The following is a 21,751-nucleotide window of genomic DNA, read 5'->3' on the forward strand; positions in this document are numbered from 1 at the left end:
ACACGATATCCCTTCCTTCATTCTGCCATGAATGTCTTTCTGCTTCCTTGCCTAACTTAAAATCTACTGAAGTTGTCTCCCTGGTTCTAGGCTCTTAATGGCAGTTGCAAGGCTAGAGCTGCCTGTAGTTGGGGATTTCCCTTCCCCTGGTCGGTTGGCCATGATAATATGCCTTCAGGTTAGGCTCTGGTTAAGTGGTGTCTCCTGAGGGCAGGCCTTTGTAGGAACAAACTGTTTTGGTGTATTTCAAAACAGTTCTTTTCCCCTCCTTCTCTGGATGCACAAGGGGATTTTTCTGTTACCTATTGTGAGAACCAAGTGCAGCTTGTAGAGGCAAATCCCACCAGGGTATATTTCTCTCCTATGTACTGTGAGAACCTGTTGAGCATCAGGACTTAAAATTCACACAATTGTAGGGCACCCCTTATGACTGGGTGCCCCTGGAGTTTTTAACTCTCAGAGTTGTCCACGCTGTGTCTCCAGCAGTTCTTCAGTTACAGTTCAGGTTTTTCTACCATAGCATTGGCTCCAGCACTTGTTCCCACTGAGGTTTCCCCTTGTGATCTCTGCTCCAGTAAGCCATCACCCACTGCCTGTCTCCCCAGTCTTGGGGGCAAAGGTTTGCTTTCTGTTCCCTCTCTTAAGGATCCTAGACAAGTTGTTTCTTTTCCAGTCTCTTCAGCTTTTTACTTGTTATGACAAAGTGGTGACTTCCAAGTTCTTTACACGCAGAACCCAGTCCAATGAATTTTCTTTTGAAATTCTCCTGTTAATTGGACGGCTCTGAACTTCCCCTAGTCTGAGAAGAATGAACTATTGTAGCTGCTGTTGCTACTGCTGCTGAGGTTGTTACTGTTGTGATTTTGCTGTTGTTGAGTCTATTTCATACACAAATTGTATAGAATTAAAGGAGTAAGCCTTTAGGTGTAACACTTTTAAATGCATGGAAACTCACAGAATTCTCAACCAATGTATATGAGGTGACAGATGTCCACTAAAATTATTGTGATAATCATTTCATGACATGTAAGTCAAATCATTATGCTGGACACCATACACTTCAACAGAGCTGTATGTTAATTATATTTCAATAAAACTGGAAAAAATTTGAAAAAAACCCCAGAATTTCAACCAGATCCGGGTCTCTGGCACACTCTGATAAATCATCTTCTAAAAACTTTTCAATAGAAAAGCACAAGATACTCAGCTGAAAAAACAACGAAATAATGCTACTCATAGCAACATGGATGGACCTAGAGGTTATCATACTAAGTGAAGTAAGTTAAAAAGAGAAAGACAAGTACCATATGATATCACTTATACGTGGAATCTAAAATATGACACAAGTGAACCTATCTATGAAACAGAAACAGACTCACAGACAAAGAGAACAGACTTGTGGTTGCCAAGGGGGAGGTGGAGTGAGGATGGGATGGATTGGGAGTTTGGGATTAGTAGATACAAACTATTATATACAGAATGGATAAACAACAAGGTCCTACTGTATAGCACATGGAACTATATTCAATATCCTGAGATAAACCAATAACAGAAAAGAATATGACAAAGAATGTATTAATATGTATAACTGAATAACTGTGCTATACAGTAGAAATTAACACAACATTGTAAATCAACTATACTTCAATTAAAATAAATTTTTTAAAAAGATGTATATATAGTGGAAAATTGCTCACCTATAAAAAAGAATGAAATAATGCCATTTGCAGTCACATGGATGGACCTATAGATTATTCAATTACCTGAGATAAACCGTAATGGAAAAGAAAATTTAAAAGAATATGTACATGTATATATATATATATATATATATATACACACACACATATATATATATATATATATATATATATATATATATATATATATATATATATATATATATATAAAACTGAATCACTGCTGCACAGAGTAAATGAACACAGCATTGTAAATCAATTATACCTCAACTGAAAAGAGTTTTGAAAGAAAGCACAGGAATCTAAGCTAAAAGTATGGAAATAAACACTGCAGTTAAAGTTTATCAGAATGTTGTAAAAAATGTTTTTTCCAAACTAGATTGTTTCCACCTTTTAAACATTTTAAACTTTAAAACCTGATTTCCAGGTTGAAAAGTTATGAGGGACTTCCCTGGTGGCGCAGTGGTTAAGAATACGCCTGCCAATGCAGGGGACACAGGTTCAAGCCCTGGTCCAGGAAGATCCCACACGCCGTGGAGCAACTAAGACCATGCGCCACACTACTGAGCCTGCACTCTAGAGCCCACGAGCCACAACTACTGAGCCCGCGTACAACAACTACTGAAGTCTGTGTGCCTAGAGCCCGTGCTCCGCAACAACAGAAGCCACTGCAATTAGAAGCCCGCGCACGGCAAGGAAGAGTAGCCCCACTCGCCACAACTAGAGAAAGCCCACGCGCAGCAACGAAGACCCAATGCAACCAAAAATAAATAAATAAATTTATTTTAAAAAAAAGGTAATGAAATAAGACTGTACAATCAAGTGCCAAATAATCAGGTAACTATTTTTAAATCAGTATTTTCCTTGGCGAATTTCTCAAGTTCAATTTCTGTTAAGTGCTTCAGTTAAAAGAAGTCTCAGGTAGGGCTGGATGCAACATAAGCAAGGTGCACATGGTAAGGTCTAAACTTTGAATTCACTTGGTAAATCAGGGACGGGCTCAGAGGAGAATGGTTTTGTATCTCACACTAGGAGACTCTAGACTTCTGAAAGAACCCTAGGGTTAACCTTCCTTTCCCTGTCTTGTTCCTGGAAACTTCCATGGGGTAACCAACTCTGCGTGTCAAATAACATGAGAGGAGTGTTTCAAATGTTTGAGCTCACAATTTCGAAATCCTATTGAAAAGCTGTGCTACCTAGCTAGGTCCGGCTTCTCTGCTGGCTGGGATTAGATTAGAGTCCTATAACAGCGGTGAGACTGGCTGGTAAATCTGCCACAGTAAATTATTTTCCATTATTTAACAAACATTGGGTGAGTGCCACCTGGTGTGCAACACATGCTGCTAAGTGCCAAAGATTTTTTTTTTTTACCTTGCCCCCAGCTCAGCACCAGGACTCATTAGAAATTCAGAGGACTTGATGGATGAGTTAATGTCAGTCCCTCCCTATCTTGAGAGACTGACTTTTCAAGAAAAGCGGAAATTGCTGGAGGCTACGTTAGCACCCTCTGGGTACAGACCCTGTATCCTGCCTCACACCGCTAGCCCTTTGTAGCCACCAAAGATTTCAGAAGGGGGAATGAATGTAGGCTTTAAAGGTTGAAGGCACACGTGGCAGCCAGGGGTAGAGTTCTGAGCCCACAAAGTGACATGGTTACAAATTTGGCTTCTAAAGTAGTCCTTTCTTAACCATTTTGTCATCACCATTGCACTGGTGAAAGCAATGGTTCTCTCAATAGGAAAAGGCAATTCCCCGGCACACGTACTTACAAATGATTTCAGAAGATTGATACGTCAGAAACCTCAGGTCTTGGAAGTCATGTCGGCAAAAGTGTTTTGCACCTGAGTTTTAAAGCCTCGCCTACAACAGTCTTAAGTGGCAGAGCCCAATTTACATGCCGCACAGTATCTGCCTTGCCGCGTTCGCCAATTTAGTCTTGCTGCTGAGTTCCTAACCCCGGTCTGGGTCTCAGCCCCCGATTTCTGCCTCCAGACTCCAAGATGCACTGAACCCGCGATCCGCCATCCTGAATCTTTCCCTTGCACATCTTGCCTTTCCCGGCTCTGCGCCCAAGCGCACTTGCGCGCTTCCAACCGGTTATTCCATTCCCCGGATCCCCCACCGCCCTGCCTGAGGAGAGCCAGTTTCAGATATCCAGTTCCCCTGCCCCAAGGTTTTATTCCCTTGCAACAGTGCCACCGCTGCGGTTAAGAAGCAGAAAATTGGAATTAGGGCCTCTTGGAAGTTAGGTGTCCTGAGCCCGGAGACCACCAACCTGCAAGGGGAAGAGATGTGCCGCGAGGCAGCCGCCGTGTCGAACAAAACACTGAAGCTTCTTGACACTGAGGTCTGGGGCGTGGACCTGTGGCTCGGGTCACTCGTGGCTCGTTTCGGCTAGTTTCGGTTCTGCCTGAGAAAACCAGCTACCTGGGATTCGTGTTTTATTCCAACGCCCCGCGATGCCGCCGCAGTGCTTGCCGCGCTGGAGGGTCTGTACAGGCTGCTTGGATCTTGCGCTATGTGCTCAGACCCAGCGATACTGCGGACAGTGAGAAGCTTCGTTTTCTGCATTCTATCTGCTGAGGACAGCAAGTCAGCACCTCAGACCTTCCTGGAAAGCTTAGAGCAGGAGCTCCGACAGAGAGATCCAGAAACGTGCTGGGCAGGGTGTAGGCGGGTCGAGGTGCTGGGTAATCGGGCTTTACAGAGCACACTTACTGAGAGTCGGTGCAGGTTTCGTGGACGCAGGTCCTAATCATGCCGCTCTGAGCATACTTAGGGCGGTACTGTGAGCATCACCTGGAGGCCCCTGAGCGCCAGTGTCATTTTGTGAGTGCCTGTGCTTTGGGAGTGCGCACATGTCTGGAGAACGTACTGAGTTTGTGTGTGTGTAAGAGTATGACTGAAGTGAGAGCGAGGATTGCACTCCGCTGGACTCTTTAGCACCATCAAGCTTGGCGGGCTTTCTAGCAGAGGACTGAATTGCAGTAGACGTGGGTGCAGGGCTGGAATCACAGGTCACTGGAACATCTTGGCAAACAGCAGCCGGAAGCAAGGGGCAGCTGGGCAAATGGTTGGAGAAGGAGGCTGAACTTTAGGTGATGAATGGCGGGGGAGGAGGCGTGGGGCTAGAGGTCCGCTTGGAAGCTTTTAGCCTTGCACTTCCCTGCTCAGGCCCAGTAGGGCATCCAGTCCCTCCTTAACCCACATGATGGACCAACCAGCATGACTCCAGGCAGCTGCACAGGGTGCTGATTGGGAAGATGGGTTGCGATCCCACGGAATCCCCTATGAACTTCCCTGGTAAGCACTTCTAGATCCCCACCTGGGCAGAGAACAGGTACATACTTACTACTGATAACACTCCTTCAAGATGAGAATATGATCCCCATTTCAAAGATAAGTATACTGAGGCACTAGAAGTTACTAGCCCACGATGTTTCCACCTGGAAAAGGCACAGCTGCAACAGAGTTCCAGTGTGACAAAGTTCTTGAGCCCCTGTGTCTGATACCCACAAGCCCTGCCCTCCTGTGCGTGATTCCAGCTGCCTGAATCAGACCCCCTCCTTGGGCACAGAATCATCAACTCTACTGTGCATTAACCCTCGAAGCTGCACTTGCACGGAGGTCTGCGGTCAGACCTAGGGGAGACAGGGTTCCTTGTAATGCTGGACTCTGCCCGACAAGATCGCACAGGTGGGGATGGAGTGGGACACGTGCGTGTTCAAAACCCGCGAAACCGAACAGCTGAAGTTAACCATGACGTCAACCTGTCCTCAAATTCCTACTCACTTTTTGTGTGTTTTTCGTTGGTCCTCACCAACCCCCCCCCACGTCCCCCTCCCGCCCCCGCCATCAATGACCTCAATGCAAATACAAGTGGGGTGGTCCTTCTGGATGCTCCAGGTTCTGGACGCAAGTGATGACACAATCCTTCTGGGGCTCAGATCCTTCCCCTCATTGGTTGCCCAGAGCTCCTGGACCACCCCAGACCCAGAGCAGCAGGAATAAGAGCAGCTGCTGGTGTTGGGAGGCATCAGACGCACTGCCCAGCTCGAGTGTCACTGCCACTTCTGCCACAGTGCCATCGCCTGAAGCCAAAGCTACCGCCACTGCTCCCTCCTCTGCTCCAAGCCACCTGGTTCCTGCTGCCAGGTAAGCCCGGAGATTCCTGCTTAGCTGGGATTCTGTTTTTCTCTCTCTCCCCTCTCTTCCTTCTCTCTCTCCATTACTTTTTCTTAGCTGATCTCTTCCAGTCTCAAAATGCTCTTTCCACTTCTGTCTAGGTCATTTCACACAACCTGCATTACTCTGCAATGCATCCCAGGCTCCTTCCACAGGTAACACTGGATGGTCTCAGTTCACGCACTCCCTGCTTCACTCTCCCAGCGCTGAGGCGGGCTCCAGTTTCCTTTCCCGCAGCACACGTGCTTAGGTCAGTTTGGGATGCTGGAGCTCGCCTGGCACTGCAAGCAGATCTGGACGCAGAAAGAGTTTTGTGCAGATGGTGCTCTCACGGATCACGTCTTGTGCCTAGTGGACCGCGGGAAATGCTTCGGAACCTGGGCCAGCGCAAACGGGTGGCAAATAGGTGCAGTGACTGAGGGGCAGGCAGCCATTAAACGCAAGCCCCCGTTGTGGGTTCTGGGAACTTTTTTCCCAGTTTAAGTCCTGGGTCCCAATTTGAGACCCTTCCAGCTTGATTCTTACAGGGTACTCTTTACCAAAGTGTGGAGCAGCTGAGCAGTAGAATGTGGTTCTTCAGGTTCTCAGGGATTCCAACCGCAGAAATTTGTCCTCGGTAATCCCCTCCCCCCTCCATGTATGTGCAAAAGCCCGGCACCAGAAGGACAGCTCTGGGTTGCACAGTGGGAAAAGCTGTGGTGACAGGTACTCGGACTCTGTCCTCCAGGAGTCCTGGCCAACAGGTTGTATGTGAGAGTGAGTGGAGTGATGGGGTGGGGGCTATGGACCAAGACCTCCTCACCCAGTTGTCCCACTTGGTTTCTTTGCTAAACCAAGTATGCTGCAGCCTTACTGGATCTTCCAACAGTCCGCTTGGCTGAGCAGGAAACGATGGTGAAGCAGAGTGACATGTCCAGCCTGAAGCCAGGACGCCAGGGAGTTAGGGGCAGAGGCAGGAGCAGAGCCTGGGTCTGTGGGCTCATGGAATTTGTTATTGCTCCAAGTGCTGATGTTATTCTTCCCTTGCAGAGAGTCGTCATGGGCTTCTGGAAGTTCCCCCCCTTCGTGGTCCTCAGCATCCTGGTCTTGTACCAGGCAGGCATGCTCCACTCAGCACCATTCAGGTGAGACAGCCCTGCCAGGAGCGCTCCCACCTGCCTCTGTCCCTGGATCATAAAATTCTATGTTCTCAGTTGTACTGTGCTGAATCTGGCTCTTGGTGGGGTTGTGTGGAGGGGGTGGTAATGTATGAATGTAAACGTGTATATAAGTTTATCATAAACTGTTTATGAGACAAAGATGTGTAGCACACAGTGTACAAACATACATAAGATATACAGTACTCGTTGTTGTAAATTTCATATAACATTGCTTTTTACCAAATATTTGTATCTTTAGCAAACCAATTTACTAATTTAACCACAATTTGAGAAATAGATTGCATCCTATCTGCTAACTACTTTGCCAATAAATTTGTTATTAAATCTGATGTTACCTATACATCTAATTTCTCACCCTCACTCAAATTACATTAAAGTGAAATGATTTTCAGATTCAAACTATCATTATCATTTAATTTTTAATAATGGCTGTATTTAATACTAAGCTCATAAAATTCCTGAAAATCTAACCATCAGCTTTCACAAGCCTATATGATCCACTTGGAGCAAACCATTTCTTTTAGGTCACACCAGAGCCTAAATCCTGGTGAAGCAGCATTTTTGGATGGACACTGGCCTCATGCCCTGTCCATTGAGAGTTGGGGCAGCCACATCCTCAGGGGAAGTTGCAGAAACCAGGAAACCTGGCTGCTTATCCTGGGGAAGGGGTAGTCAGGGGCTCAAAGCCTGTATTGGGCTTGCTTCCCCTCCCCAGGTCGACTTTTGATAGTCGTTTTGATCCTGCTACACTCAATGAGGAGGAATTGCGCCTCCTACTGGCTGCAATGGTGAACGACTATGAGCAGATGAGGGCCCGTGAGCTGGAGAAGGAGCAGAAGACAGAGCGCTCCAGGTGAGGCTCCCTGCCCCACCCAGCACAGGGCATCCGCTCCCTACTTCATGCCCAGGAAGGCATATCCCAGAGCCACCTTTGGGTTTTCTGACACCCCTGGAAATGTGTATGGGGAGTGATTGTGGCATTTTCCCTAATGGCCTATGATTTTCTGCTGTGATGACCGTTTCTAGCAGAAATACTTAAGGTTTATTGGTGCCTCTGAGAGCAGTAATTTTCCATGATGATCCTGTGGGGCAGCACCTGCACTCAAGCTCTCACTAACAGGCCTTTTCTTTTTCCCCATCCTGCAAATCAGCATCACTGCCCAGAAGAGAGCCTGCAACACTGCAACCTGCATGACCCATCGGCTGGCAGGCTTGCTGAGCAGATCTGGGAGCATGGTGAAGAGCAACTTGTTGCCCACCAAGATGGGCTTCAAAATCTTTGGTGGGCGTCGCAGGAACTTTTGGATCTGAGCAGCGAAATGATTCTAGGAAGAAGGTGACCGCCCTTTGTACTGTCAGGTGGGAGGATAAATGACTGGGTATTGCAGGGGTGCAGTCCACACTCTAACCCTCCGTGGGTTCATATGGGTGAAAAATCCACAGGGGAAGGCACCCACACCAGTGTCTGGAGAAAGAACATAGAGTCCCAACAGCTGAAACCCCTAGAACTTGGATTCATTTCTCTCTGTTTTTCCAGTTTCTCCCTGTGCCACTGAGATCCTCCAGGAAATATAGATCCTATTTATTTAAAACACAGTTCCCTGGGTTATAACTGTGATTATCCTAGCATTTGAGTTTGAAAGGTAATTACCCTATCCTTTTGGAGCATACCCTACAGTGTCATATACATCTGAATTCAGAGTATAGACTTGGGTTCAAATCCTGTGCCTGTCCTCTACTAATTATACGACATGGGCTAGACCCTCTCTGAGCCTCAGCTTCCACATCTAACTTGAAGGCAACAATAGTATCATCAATATAAAAAGTAATTGGGATAATACATGACAAGAGCCTCTTAACTAGTAAGTAATAGCTGTTACTTTTTTTTCTCCTAGGTCCCTATGAAGCTGAACTCTACTTCTTTTAATTTGCAATGCAAGCAACTTAACAAAAAAAATAGCCTGGAAGACACCCATGTATGCATGCTTCTTGACATTGAAACCACTCTTTTTTTTTGTTTGAAATAAACTAAATGCAGAATAAAATCAATGCAGCTACCTACTGTGCATCTTTTTTTATCAATATATTTGATTCTGTATTCAATAAATATGACACATATCTCACTGGCTTATCTGGTAGCTAATCTGGACCCTGTCAGCCAACCTGTTGGCTGCTCTGCTAAACCTCAGGGGTACATGAAATCGCTGCCTTGTGGGTGTCTGGAGATGCCTAGTAATGCTGAGCCTCAGTGGAACTCTCTCTTTAAAGAAATGTTCTCATTTGTGCACTTCACCAAGATAAAAAATGTATTTTCAATACACTTAAAAGGAGTGTTGCTGCTATTTATGCTGTTTTTCCCATGAGAACGTCAGGGATCTGTGACACTTTGTTGACCAGGCTGGCTCAAATGAGGCAATGATACCATGTTTGGGGTGGGCCCTCAGTATCCTGTATCCTCAGTGTCTAGTGAAACACCTTTACTGGAATTAGAACCCTGTGCATCTCAAAGAGACATTCACATTTATTTTCAGAGAGTGCCCTGGTCCCCAGCCCCAGAAGTTATCTATTCTCTTCTCCTTGACTCAGGTTTGCCCTTACCCATCCCTGCCTTTCCTCCCAACAGCACCCCTTCATACACCCCATAGCCTGAAAAGCCCGTTAGAACAACGGCTCACAGTTTGAAAGGGGATCACACACTGGCAGACCTGGAAAGATCATCAGATGCCATCTAATCCAACTTTTTACTCTCTGTTGTGCAGAGAAGAAAAGTGCGTTGCTCAGGTCCTGCAATAAGTTTAACAGAGACATTCCTATATTTAACAAATAATCATTGAGTGTCTGCTATATGCTTGACCCTATTTGAGCTCCAGGACCAGAGCAATGAACAGGACAGACAAAACCCCCTGCATTCATGGAGCTTATATTCTAACTGGGGGAGATTGAGGTGATACATGCTGTAGAATCGGAGATGCTTAGTATTAGAAGGAATCTGGGATATCATAGGATGTAAAGGCTTATTCGATATAGGAATTTCACAGCATCAACATCCTTGGCATCTGTTGGAAATGCCGGTGACCAACTGCTGACTATAACTTCCAAGGTTACTGGGCAGCCAGTTTTACTGGTGGACAGTCAGTTAAGTGGGATTCTTTAATTGGAAAAGTCATCCCCTTCTACTCACTGACTTTATTATTTCCTCAGAAGCACACAGAATTATGACCCTTGCTTCCATTCAGTCTGTACTCAACACAGTAGCCCAACCTTAGTTGCAAAGGTAGATCAGACCATATCTCCCTTAGGTACAGAATACTCCACTGAGTCCCCATCTCACAGAGTAAACACCTGGGGCATTGCAATAGCTTACAAGGTCCAAGTTCATCTTCCCTTCCTCTCCTCTCACCACCTCACACTGGCCTTCTTACTACCCCTCATTCTGTATCCACCAGCACCCACCCCCTCAAGTGTGTGCACCTGCTGGTACCTCTCTGCAGAATGCTCTTATCCCATGGCCCCGTCTCCTCCAGGTATTTATTCAAATATCACCTACCCTGGCTGACCTTTCTGATACTGTCCCTCACCTGCCAACCCACCCTAACCCTTCTTTGCTTTTTTCTTTTTACCTCTTTGCTACTTACTACCTACTATCATAGCACATATTTTAGTTAATTTATCATGTGTATCCCATCCTATGTAAACAATGTTAAGTTCCACATAGATAGGAATATGGCTATTTAGTTCATTGCTGAATCCCCTACACACTGAACAGTATGCCTGGCAAAAGGCAGCATTCAGTAAATATTTACTAAATGAGGAGTTAAGTCTTCTTCTCTTTTGTGTTTGTAGTCAACTCTCTGGTTCCCTCTGGGTCTGAGATACTACATGTTCTGAGCCATATCATGTCTCTGCTCTCTTGCAAAATAACCCATCGCTTGTTTCACTCCCAGCTTCCTCAGGGTCTTTGCACTTATTTATTTTTAATTATTTTTTTGCTTAAAATGCTATTCCCCAAAAGTCTGCATGCCTGATTCCCTCCCTTCCTTTAGAACTCTGATGAACCACCTCAGAGAAGACTTTCCTGACCACCATATACAAAAGTACATTCCTTCTCAGATTACTCTCTATCACCTGATTATTCAGCTTAATTTTTTATTCATAGAGCTTACCACTATCTAAAATATTATATATTTATTATTTTTTCTTTTTTTGTCTATGTCCTTCCACCAGCATGTAACTCTATGAGGGAAGTTACATGTATCCTTGGCTGTATCCCTGGAACTTAGAAAATTCCATAGAACATGATAGGTGCTCAATAAATATTTGTTGAGTTAATAAGTAAATAATGAAAGTATGTAATGCTCGGAATTCGTTCTCTGAGTTCATCTGTAACCACTGACATGTTTACAAGATATAAAGATTGCATATTTAAAATAGTCTATAGTTTTTGTTTTGATTTTCACTGTGACTCAAAAGTTATATAAAAGAGTATTTTAAAATTTAGAATAACTTTTAAAACTATGCTTCACTTATTCAGTTCCAGGTTTTGCACTGAGGTTTGAGAAAGTAGTATCTATTAACTTTTGACTTGGGAAATTAATTGAGATTTTTCTATGAGGTTTATTATATGATACTTTCCCATAAATGATTAAGAGATTAAAAAAGATTAAAAGCAGCCTTCCAGGTCAAGTCACCTCCATGCTACAGGAAAATAAGGTAGGCCCTTTATTTTCCAAGAATGAGAGGCCAGGAAAACCCCACGGACATGATATCCCATTCCTTCTTTCTGCCATAAATGCCTTTCTCATTCCTTGCCTAACCTAAAAATCCACTGATGTTGTGTCCTTGGTTCTAGGCTCTAATGGCAGTTGGCAGTCCCACCAAGGGATCAGGGAATCATACATCAAAGCTCCAGAAGCCTGACGCCTAAATAATGATCACATGTCTCTTGGGAGCACAGACACATTAGAAAGTTTCTCCAAGTTCGAGCAGTGAAAAGTCCTGGGGCTCACGTGCATATTCCATGTGTTAACAATTCCCTATTGCCTGCCCAACCTGCATGCATCATTAAATAGTGGATACAGGTTAAAAAAATAAAGTGGGTTTTTTCAGGTGGGCTTTAATACAATCCTCACTTAATTAAAAGCCTTGTTGTTTGGTTATTGTCAAAGGGATCTAGTAGAAGTATCTAAGGGATGGGGCTCAAAGTCCAAGCACCAATTTCAGGATTTAACTGCATCCTAACCAATAACCTGTCAAGGCCTGGAGTTATGTGATGCAAAGCAGTCCGTTTCCCACCTCTACTGGAGTTTCACCAAATGTGACAACAGTTCACTCAATAGCCCCCCTTGCTCTGTAGCACATATGAACAGGAATATTGAAGAACACAAACTGGAAGTTGCTAGAGGAGGAACATCTGATACTTGAGATTTCAATGCAGCCAGCCATACAGGTCGTAGATTCAGGGAGGCACCATTCTCAAGAAGAGGGACAGAGGATGGCACCTGATATAAAGAGTGGTCTCCTCACCCCCTGCCCCACACCCCACTAGATGCACTCTCTTTTCAGGCACTCTGTTACTTCCCCTCTATTTAGCCACTTTCTGGCTCTGGCCCACTTGCTCTGGGCGACTTCCTCAGTGCTCCAGCCCACGGCAGCCTCTTCCTCCAAGCCCCAGCATTCACTGTCCTTGCCAGTCAGACCAAAATTTACTTATTATGGTAGGTACAATAAGGACCCCTGCCCCCAGACATCCACGTCCTAATCCTTGGAAATGCAAATTTGCTACTTTACACGGCAAAAGAGACTTTAAAGATGCGATTAAATTGAGGACTTTCAGATGGGGAGACTAGCCTGGATTATCCAGGTGAGCCCAGTAAAATCACAAGGCTCCTTCCAAGTAGAAGAGGGAAGCAGAGGTTGGAGTGAGGTGATGTGAGAAGGACTCAAGTCGTTTTTACTGGTTCTGAAAATGGAGGAAGGGGACATGAGCCAAGGAACACGGGTGGCCACTAGAAACAGGAAACGGGAAGGAAATGGATTCTCCTCTAGAACTTCCAGAACGGACACAAGCCTGCCAAGATTTTAGAACAGTGAGAGCCACGTTGGACATGGGACTTCTAGCCACAGAAGTGTAAGTTAATAAATTTGTATTGTTTTACGCCACTAAAGTAGTGATAATTTGCTATGGCAGCAATAGGAAAACAATGCTTATTCTCTTTTATTGTTCTTTATTTTTATTTATTTATTTTTAAATTGAAGTATAGTTGATTTACAATGTTGTGTTAGTTTCGGGTGTACAGCAAAGTGATTCAATTATACATATATATATATATTTTTTTTTTTTTCAGATTTTTCCCTTATAGGTTATTATAAAATATTGAGGATAGTTCCCTGTGCTATACAGTGGGTCCTTGTTGGTTAATTATTTCATTTGTGTGAGTCTTACCTCCCTAAGAGACCATAATCACTCTTAGGAAATTGGTCTTATTCATTTCTTCTTTCTTTTTCAGGCTCGATTAGATACATGCTTTAGGCTATAGGTGAACTCACCAAGCAGACCCATTACAAAGCATCTGCTGACAACTTGGAGAAAGCATGGCATCCATGCAAGGACTAGGAGTCAGTTGTAGATCCATTTTCATGACAAAGAGAAAAATATCGTGCTGCCAGTCCAGGCAGCAAGCTTTCTCTCCCCTCTCAGAGGGCACTATTACATCCTTTAGTGTCAGGGATACAAGGGCAAGGTATCTGTCCCCCTCTTCCTCCTATCAGTTTTTAAAATCCTCCCCTCCTCATATTGAGCAGCTGGTGGTGGGAGGAGCCTTTTCTAACTGCATCACTTAAATAGAATGACTTTCCTTACTCCTTCATGTTGACCCCTTCAGCTGTTCTTTCAGTAGACATGGTACCTTCCAGGGCAAATGGAGGAAGCCAAATAGTGAGTATCTTGGTGTTAAATAAAGATACTGTTAAAGATAGCATGAAGTTTACAGCAAATTTGTAGAATGTCAGAATTAGAAAGAAACTTCAAAACCTCTCAATCCAAGAGATTTGTTTGACAAATGTGGAAATCGAGGTCCAAACGATTTTCTCAAAGTCACATCATTTAGGGTTACAGGTAGGAATTAGAACCTTATCTCCTGAATCCCAGCACTCTTCCTCTTCCCCTTTCCTCCACTGCATCCACTGGCAAAACAAAACACTCTACTGAAACAAGCACAATTTCAGACAAGGTGAAACAATGCATAATACCAACTTAAGTTATTATAATTAATTCTAAGAAGTTATTAGAATCTTGTTTCTTTGAACTTTGAGGCATTTAAAATTGTTATTTTATGAATTTTGTTATGGGTCTGATTTGGTTTTATTTTTTAGCAATTTACTTAAGTGGCAGCACTGACATTTTCCTGCTGCAAAGTTGTCAATCTCCCAAATGTTGGTACAGGAACTGTAAATAATTCATGCCTAGTACTACAAATCACATTAGCCCTGAAGCAGGAAGACATGCCTATGTCCTCCTCTGACTCAACATCATGGCCAGAGGACCAGACCTCTTACCTGATGTTGCAGCAGATTAACCATGTTCCAGCATCTCAGAGCCTCAATGGCACCTTGAAAATACAATCAAGTCAAGCCAAATTCTCTTGTTATTTCCTCACCTATAAAACAAAGATAATGATATCCATCTTATTAAAGTGTTGAGAGTATAAGAGAGAACATATACATAGTGCTTGACACACAGCTGGACCTCAATTGTTCATAGTTTTAATATTAATAACTTTTTGCTTTGTTCTATTTCAATATGATTTTTATATAATTTTCATACTCACAGTACATGCAACATTTTTCAGACAATTTTATCTCTAGCATAATTAAACATTGATGTTCCCCTCCTCCAATCTTGCATAGATCCACCTGCATAAATCACTGATGGAAAGCTTGGGCTTCTCCCCTTCTTTACACAGTACAAACAATTAAAAAAAATCACTTTATGTTTTTAGTGCAGTCTTAGATTCACAGCAAAATTGGGAGGAAGGTACAGAGATTTCCCACATACCTCCTGTGCCCACACATGCACAGCCTCCCCCATTATTAACATCCCCCACCTGAGTGGTACATTTGTTACCAGTAGCTTTCTGTGAATGATTTTTAGTTTAAATCCATTGTGGTCTGAGAGCAAAGATTGTACGATTTCTTTTCTCTTAAATTTGTTAAGGTTTGTTGTGTGGCCCAGAGTGTGATCTATCTTGGTGAACATTCCATGTGAGCTGGAGAAAACTGTGTGTTCTGCTATTGTGAAAGTAGTCTATAGAGGTTGATTACATACAGTTGATGATGTTGTTGCCTAGTTCAACTATGTCCTTACTGATTTTTCTTGTTTTTTTAATTAGATTATTTTTTAACATCTTTAAAAAAATTAATTAATTTAATTTTTTTAACACCTTTATTGGAGTATAATTGCTTTACAATGGTGTGTTAGTTTCTGCTCTATCACAAAGTGAATCAGTTATACATATACATATATCCCCATATCTCTTCCCTCTTGTGTCTCCCTCCCTCCCACCCTCCCTATCCCACCCCTCTAGGTGGTCACAAAGCACCGAGCTGATCTCCCTGTGCTATGCGGCTGCTTCCCACTAGCTATCTATTTTACATTTGGTAGTGTATATATGTCCATGCCACTCTCTCACTTTGTCCCAGCTTACCCTTCCCCCTCCCTGTGTCCTCAAGTCCTTTCTCTAGTAGGTCTGCGTCTTTATTCCCGTCTTGCCCCTAGGTTCTTCATGACCTTTTTTTTTTTAGATTCCATATATATGTGTTAGTATACGGTATTTGTTTTTCTCTTTCTGACTTACTTCATGCTGTATGACAGACTCTAGGTCCATCCACCTCACTACAAATAACTCAATTTCATTTCTTTTTATGGCTGAGTAATATTCCATTGTATATATGTGCCACATCTTCTTTATCTGTTCATCTGTCGATGGACACTTAGGTTGCTTCCATATCCTGGCTATTGTAAATAGAGCTGCAATGAACATTGTGGTACATGACTCTTTTTGAATTATGGTTTTCTCAGGGTATATGCCCAGTAGTGGGATTGCTGGGTCGTATGGTAGTTCTATTTTTAGATTTTTAAGGAACCTCCATACTGTTCTCCATAGTGGCTGTATCAATTTACATTCCCACCAACAGTGCAAGAGGGTTCCCTTTTCTCCATACCCTCTCCAGCATTTATTGTTTGTAGATTTTTTGATGATGGCCATTCTGACCAGTGTGAGATGATATCTCACTGTAGTTTTGATTTGAATTTCTCTAATGATTAATGATGTTGAGTATTCTTTCATGTATTTGTTGGCAATCTGTATATCTTCCTTGGAGAACTGTCTATTCAGGTCTTCGGCCCATTTTTGGATTAGGTTGTTTGCTTTTTTGATCTTGAGCTGCGTGAGCTGTTTGTAAATTTTGGAGATTAATCCTTTGTCAGTTGCTTCATTTGCAAATATTTTCTTCCATTCTGAGGGTTGTCTTTTCATCTTGTTTATGGTTTCCTTTGCTGTGCAAAAGCTTTTACGTTTCATTAGGTTCCATTTTTAAATTTTTGTTGTTATTTCCATTTGTCTAGGAGGTGGGTCAAAAAGGATCTTGCTGTGTTCTGCAAGAGTTCTGCTTATGTTTTCCTCTAAGAGTTTTATAGTGTCTGGCCTTACATTTAGGACTTTAATCCATTTTGAGTTTATTTTTGTGTAGGGTGTTAGAGAGTGTTCTAATTTCATTCTTTCACATGTAGCTGTCCAGTTTTCCCAGCACCACTTGTTGAAGAGGCTGTCTTTTCTCCATTGTATATTCTTGCCTCCTTTATCAAAGATAAGGTGACCATATGTGTGTGGGCTTACCTCTGGGCTTTCTATCCTGTTCCATTGACCTATATTTCTGTTTTTGTGCCAGTACCATACTGTCTTGATTACTGTAGCATTGTAGTATAGTCTGAAGTCTGGGAGCCTGATTCCTCCAGCTCCGTTTTTCTTTCTCAAGATTGCTTTGGCTATTTGGGGGTCTTCTGTGTTTCCATACAAATTGTGAAATTTTTTGTTCTAGTTCTGTGAAAAATGCCATTGGTAATTTGATAGGGATTGCATTGAATCTGTAGATTGCTTTGGGTAGTACAGTCATTTTCACAATGGTGATTCTTCCAATCCAAGAACATGGTATATCTCTCCATCTATTTGTATCATCTTTAATTTCTTTCATCAGTCTCTTATAATTTTCTGCATACAGGTCTTTTGTCTCCTTAGGTAGGTTTATTCCTAGGTGTTTTATTCTTTTTGTTGCAGTGGTAAATGGGAGTGTTTTCTTAATTTCACTTTCAGGTTTTTCATCATTATTGTATAGGAATGCAAGGGATTTCTGTGCATTAATTTTGTACACTGCTACTTTACGAAGTTCATTGATTAGCTCTATTAGTTTTCTGGTAGCATCTTTAGGATTCTCTATGTATAGTATCATGTCATCTGCAAACAGTGACAGCTTTACTTCTTCTTTTCCAATTTGGATTCCTTTTGTTCCTTTTTCTTCTGATTGCTGTGGCTAAGACTTCCAAAACTGTGTTGAATAATAGTGGTGAGAGTGGGCAACCTTGTCTTCTTCCTGATCTTAGTGGAAATGGTTTCAGTTTTTCACCATTGAGGACGATGTTGGCTGTGGGTTTGTCATATATGGCCTTTATTATGTTGAGGTAAGTTCCCTCCTTGCCTACTTTCTAGAGGGTTTTTATCATAAATGGTCTTACTGATTTTTCTGCCTGCTGTATCTGTCCATTTCTGATAGAAGGGTGTTGAAGTCTCCAGCTGTGTAGTGGGTTCATCAATTTCTCCTTGCAGTTCTATCAGTTTTTCCCTCGCATATTTTGTTGCTTTTTTTTTAGGCACAAACATGTTAAGGAGTATTATGTCTTCTTGGAGAGTGACCCCCTTATTATTATGTAATCCCCTTCTTTATCCCTGATACCTTTCCTTGAAGTCTGCTCTGTCTGAAATTAACAGCTACTCCTGTTTCTTATGTTAGCATGGTATATTTTCTCTACCCACTTACTTTCAATCTGTGTCTGTATTTATATTTAAAGTCAGTTTCTTGCAGACAACATATAGCTGGGTCCCGATTTTTGATACACTCTGACAGTTTCTGTCTGCTAATTGGTGCATTCAGACCACTGACATTCAAAGTGTTTATTGATATAGCTGGATAAATATTTACTACATTTGTGACTGTTTCTTATTTGTTGCATTGTTCTTGGTTGCTATTTTTATCTTCCACTCCTTTTCTGCCTTTTGAGACAGAAAGTAGGATGGTGGTTGCTAGGAATGGGGAATTATAGTTTAATGGGTATAGAGTTACAGTTATACAAAGTGAAAAGACTTAATACAGGATGAAAAGCACTCCTAAATGCTTACTCAGGATCTGTTTGCTCTGTGTTTACACATGATTCTGACAAGCTTTATTTCTGTTCTCTTGAGTACAGATTAACTGAGCAGATGACCACAGAAACCCTTTTTATATTGCTTGACCAGTATTTACCAGGTCTCACTTAATCCCTATAGGCTCTTTGTTTCCATACTAGTATATTAAGTTTTTCTTTTGTTGCTTTTACTTTGTTGTTAGTTTTACCACACAGCAAATGAAAATGCAAGTGGGTAGGTTGTTGCTAAATGCAGTCACAATGACACCAGCAAGAAGGGATAGTTGACAACCTGATGGGAAGTAATGAAAGAGAATAACCATAAAATTATATAGATATTAGACATCAAAAAGAACTGACACTTTGATTATGTCTAGTTTGGGGATATTGGCCCTACATATCTTATAGCCCTGTCAGTGGCACTGTCTTCATGCTAGCGCACTAAATAATAATTTTATGATAGTGTCAATAGATCCTCAAGAAAGGATTTATTTATTTATTTAACATCTTTATTGGAGTATAATTGCTTTACAATGGTGTGTTAGTTTCTGCTATATAACAAAGTGAATCAGCTATACATATACATACATCTCCATATCTCCTCCCTCTTGCGTCTCCCTCCACCCTCCCTATCCCACCCCTCTAGGTGGTCACAAAAAGGATTTAAATTGTATTCAGTTTATTCGTTCTAAGAAAGTAGAGGAGTATGCACTGCATTTTACTAGTTTTCCATACAAGTTGATATGATTTTGCACTTGCAGGAGCAGGGATAAAGTTTTGTTATAATGATGATAGTAGCCACCACTCTTGAGTGCCTGCTCCATGCCAGGCAGTGTGGCAAATATTCATTATAAATTGTCATTAGCCCTGCTAGGCAATGAGCCTGCATCATGGCCAGGCAGGTATGTAAGAGGTTTGGGGAAGGCAGATTCATTGTGCTGTGGCTTTGGCAATTTGGACTTATTTTGAGAATGAAACACTTACAGATTGCCTTCCTCTTAAGAAGGCAGAGGAATGTGTATTGATTTTACTTAATTTATCTAATTGAGCTGATACAGTCAGATAAGCTTTTGTATATAATAATAGCCACCACTCTTAAGTACCTCCTTCATGCCAAGCAATGTGTCTGGTGTTTAACATAAAATATTTTAACATAAAATATTGTTACTCCCCATTTTACATGTTGAGAAACTGTGGCTCAGAGAGATTGTTATCTGCTCAAGGACGTAAGTGAGTCACAAAGGCATGACCCAAATTCAGTTGTTTAATACCCCAAAGCCTTACTCTTCTCAATCCCAGGAGACTCCAGTTATAGAGGAAGTCCCCTCAAGTGCACGGTATGGTTCGCCAACAGAGCCCATAAAGGAGCTGTCTGTGTAAGGAACTTCTCGTACAGTGGGAAGGTTCCTGTTTCTATCCCTCTTCTCCATGGAACACTGTTCTTACTCAGGGAGAGGAGAGCCATTCTGGATGGCTCTGAACCAAGGGAGAATTTTAGTCATCTCAGAGGAACCCACCCAGAGTAATTCCTTGGTGTTACCTGCTGAGTCTGTCCACCCCTCAGAGTGACCAGCCTGGCCCTGGTTTACCACACTCAGCATTTTCCCTGGCAGCTGAAGTCACCCTAGAAATGGCCTCTGGATTTGGGAAGGAAACTCTCCTGGTACCTGCCGCAAAGAAGGTCCCTGTGTGGTTGGGAGGAGCACCCCAAGGGCAAGTCAACTCAGCTCTGTAGGAAAGTTAGGCCCTCTCATTTTCCAAGAATGACAAGCCAGGAAAACTCCACAGACACGATATCCCTTCCTTCATTCTGCCATGAATGTCTTTCTGCTTCCTTGCCTAACTTAAAATCTACTGAAGTTGTCTCCCTGGTTCTAGGCTCTTAATGGCAGTTGCAAGGCTAGAGCTGCCTGTAGTTGGGGATTTCCCTTCCCCTGGTCGGTTGGCCATGATAATATGCCTTCAGGTTAGGCTCTGGTTAAGTGGTGTCTCCTGAGGGCAGGCCTTTGTAGGAACAAACTGTTTTGGTGTATTTCAAAACAGTTCTTTTCCCCTCCTTCTCTGGATGCACAAGGGGATTTTTCTGTTACCTATTGTGAGAACCAAGTGCAGCTTGTAGAGGCAAATCCCACCAGGGTATATTTCTCTCCTATGTACTGTGAGAACCTGTTGAGCACCAGGACTTAAAATTCACACAGTTGTAGGGGACCCCATATGACTGCGTGCCCCCGGAGTTTTTAACTCTCAGAGTTGTCCACGCTGTGTCTCCAGCAGTTCTTCAGTTACAGTTCAGGTTTTTCTACCATAGCATTGGCTCCAGCACTTGTTCCCACTGAGGTTTCCCCTTGTGATCTCTGCTCCAGTAAGCCATCACCCACTGCCCGTCTCCCCAGTCTTGGGGGCAAAGGTTTGCTTTCTGTTCCCTCTCTTAAGGATCTTGGACGTGTTGTTTCTTTTCCAGTCTCTTCAGCTTTTTACTTGTTATGACAAAGTGGTGACTTCCAAGTTCCTTACACGCAGAACCCAGTCCAATGAATTTTCTTTTGAAATTCTCCTGTTAATTGGACGGCTCTGAACTTCCCATAGTCTGAGGAGAATGAATTATTGTAGCTGTTTTTGCAACTGCTGCTGAAGTTGTTACTGTTGTGATTTTGTTGTTGTTCAGTGTATTTCATACACAAATTGTATAGAATTAAAGGTATAAGTCTTTTAAATGCATGGAAACTCACAGAATTCTCAACCATCTATACGAGGTGATAGACGTTCACTAGACTTATTGTGATAATCATTTCATGATATGTAAGTCCAATCATTATGCTGGACACATACACTTATACAGTGCTGTATGTGTTAATTATATTTCAATAAAACTGGAAAAAGTTTGGGAAAAAAAACAGAATTTAACCAGATATGGGTCTCTGGCACACTCTGCTAAATCATCTATCTAAAAATTTTTCATAAAAAAGCACAGGATACTCAGCCAAAAAAAAAAAAAAAAAACTGAAATAATGCCATTTATAGCAACATGAATGGACCTAGAGTTTATCATACTAAGTGAAGTCAAGAAGAGAAAGACAAATACCGTATTATATCATTTATACATGGAATCTAAAATATGACACAAGTGAACCTATCTATGAAACAGAAACAGACTCACAGACATAGGGAACAGACTTGTGGTTGCCAAGGTGGTGGGGAGGGATGGACTAGGAATTTGGGGTTAGCAGATGCAAGGATTATATATAGAATGGATA

General features: G+C 42.5%; 1 protein-coding gene across 1 annotated transcript; it reads left to right on the forward strand.

The window, feature by feature from the left end:
- Positions 1-6,923: 6,923 nt before the first annotated feature.
- LOC137771742 (calcitonin receptor-stimulating peptide 1-like) lies at positions 6,924-8,385 on the forward strand. Its single transcript, XM_068555365.1, is given in 4 exon segments — positions 6,924-7,009; positions 7,761-7,898; positions 8,197-8,339; positions 8,342-8,385. Coding segments are annotated over 4 exon segments (411 nt in total).
- The last annotated feature ends 13,366 nt before the right edge of the window (positions 8,386-21,751 follow it).

This window comes from Eschrichtius robustus, chromosome 11, assembly GCF_028021215.1.
Source record: "Eschrichtius robustus isolate mEscRob2 chromosome 11, mEscRob2.pri, whole genome shotgun sequence".
Taxonomy (NCBI): Eukaryota; Metazoa; Chordata; class Mammalia; order Artiodactyla; family Eschrichtiidae; genus Eschrichtius; species Eschrichtius robustus.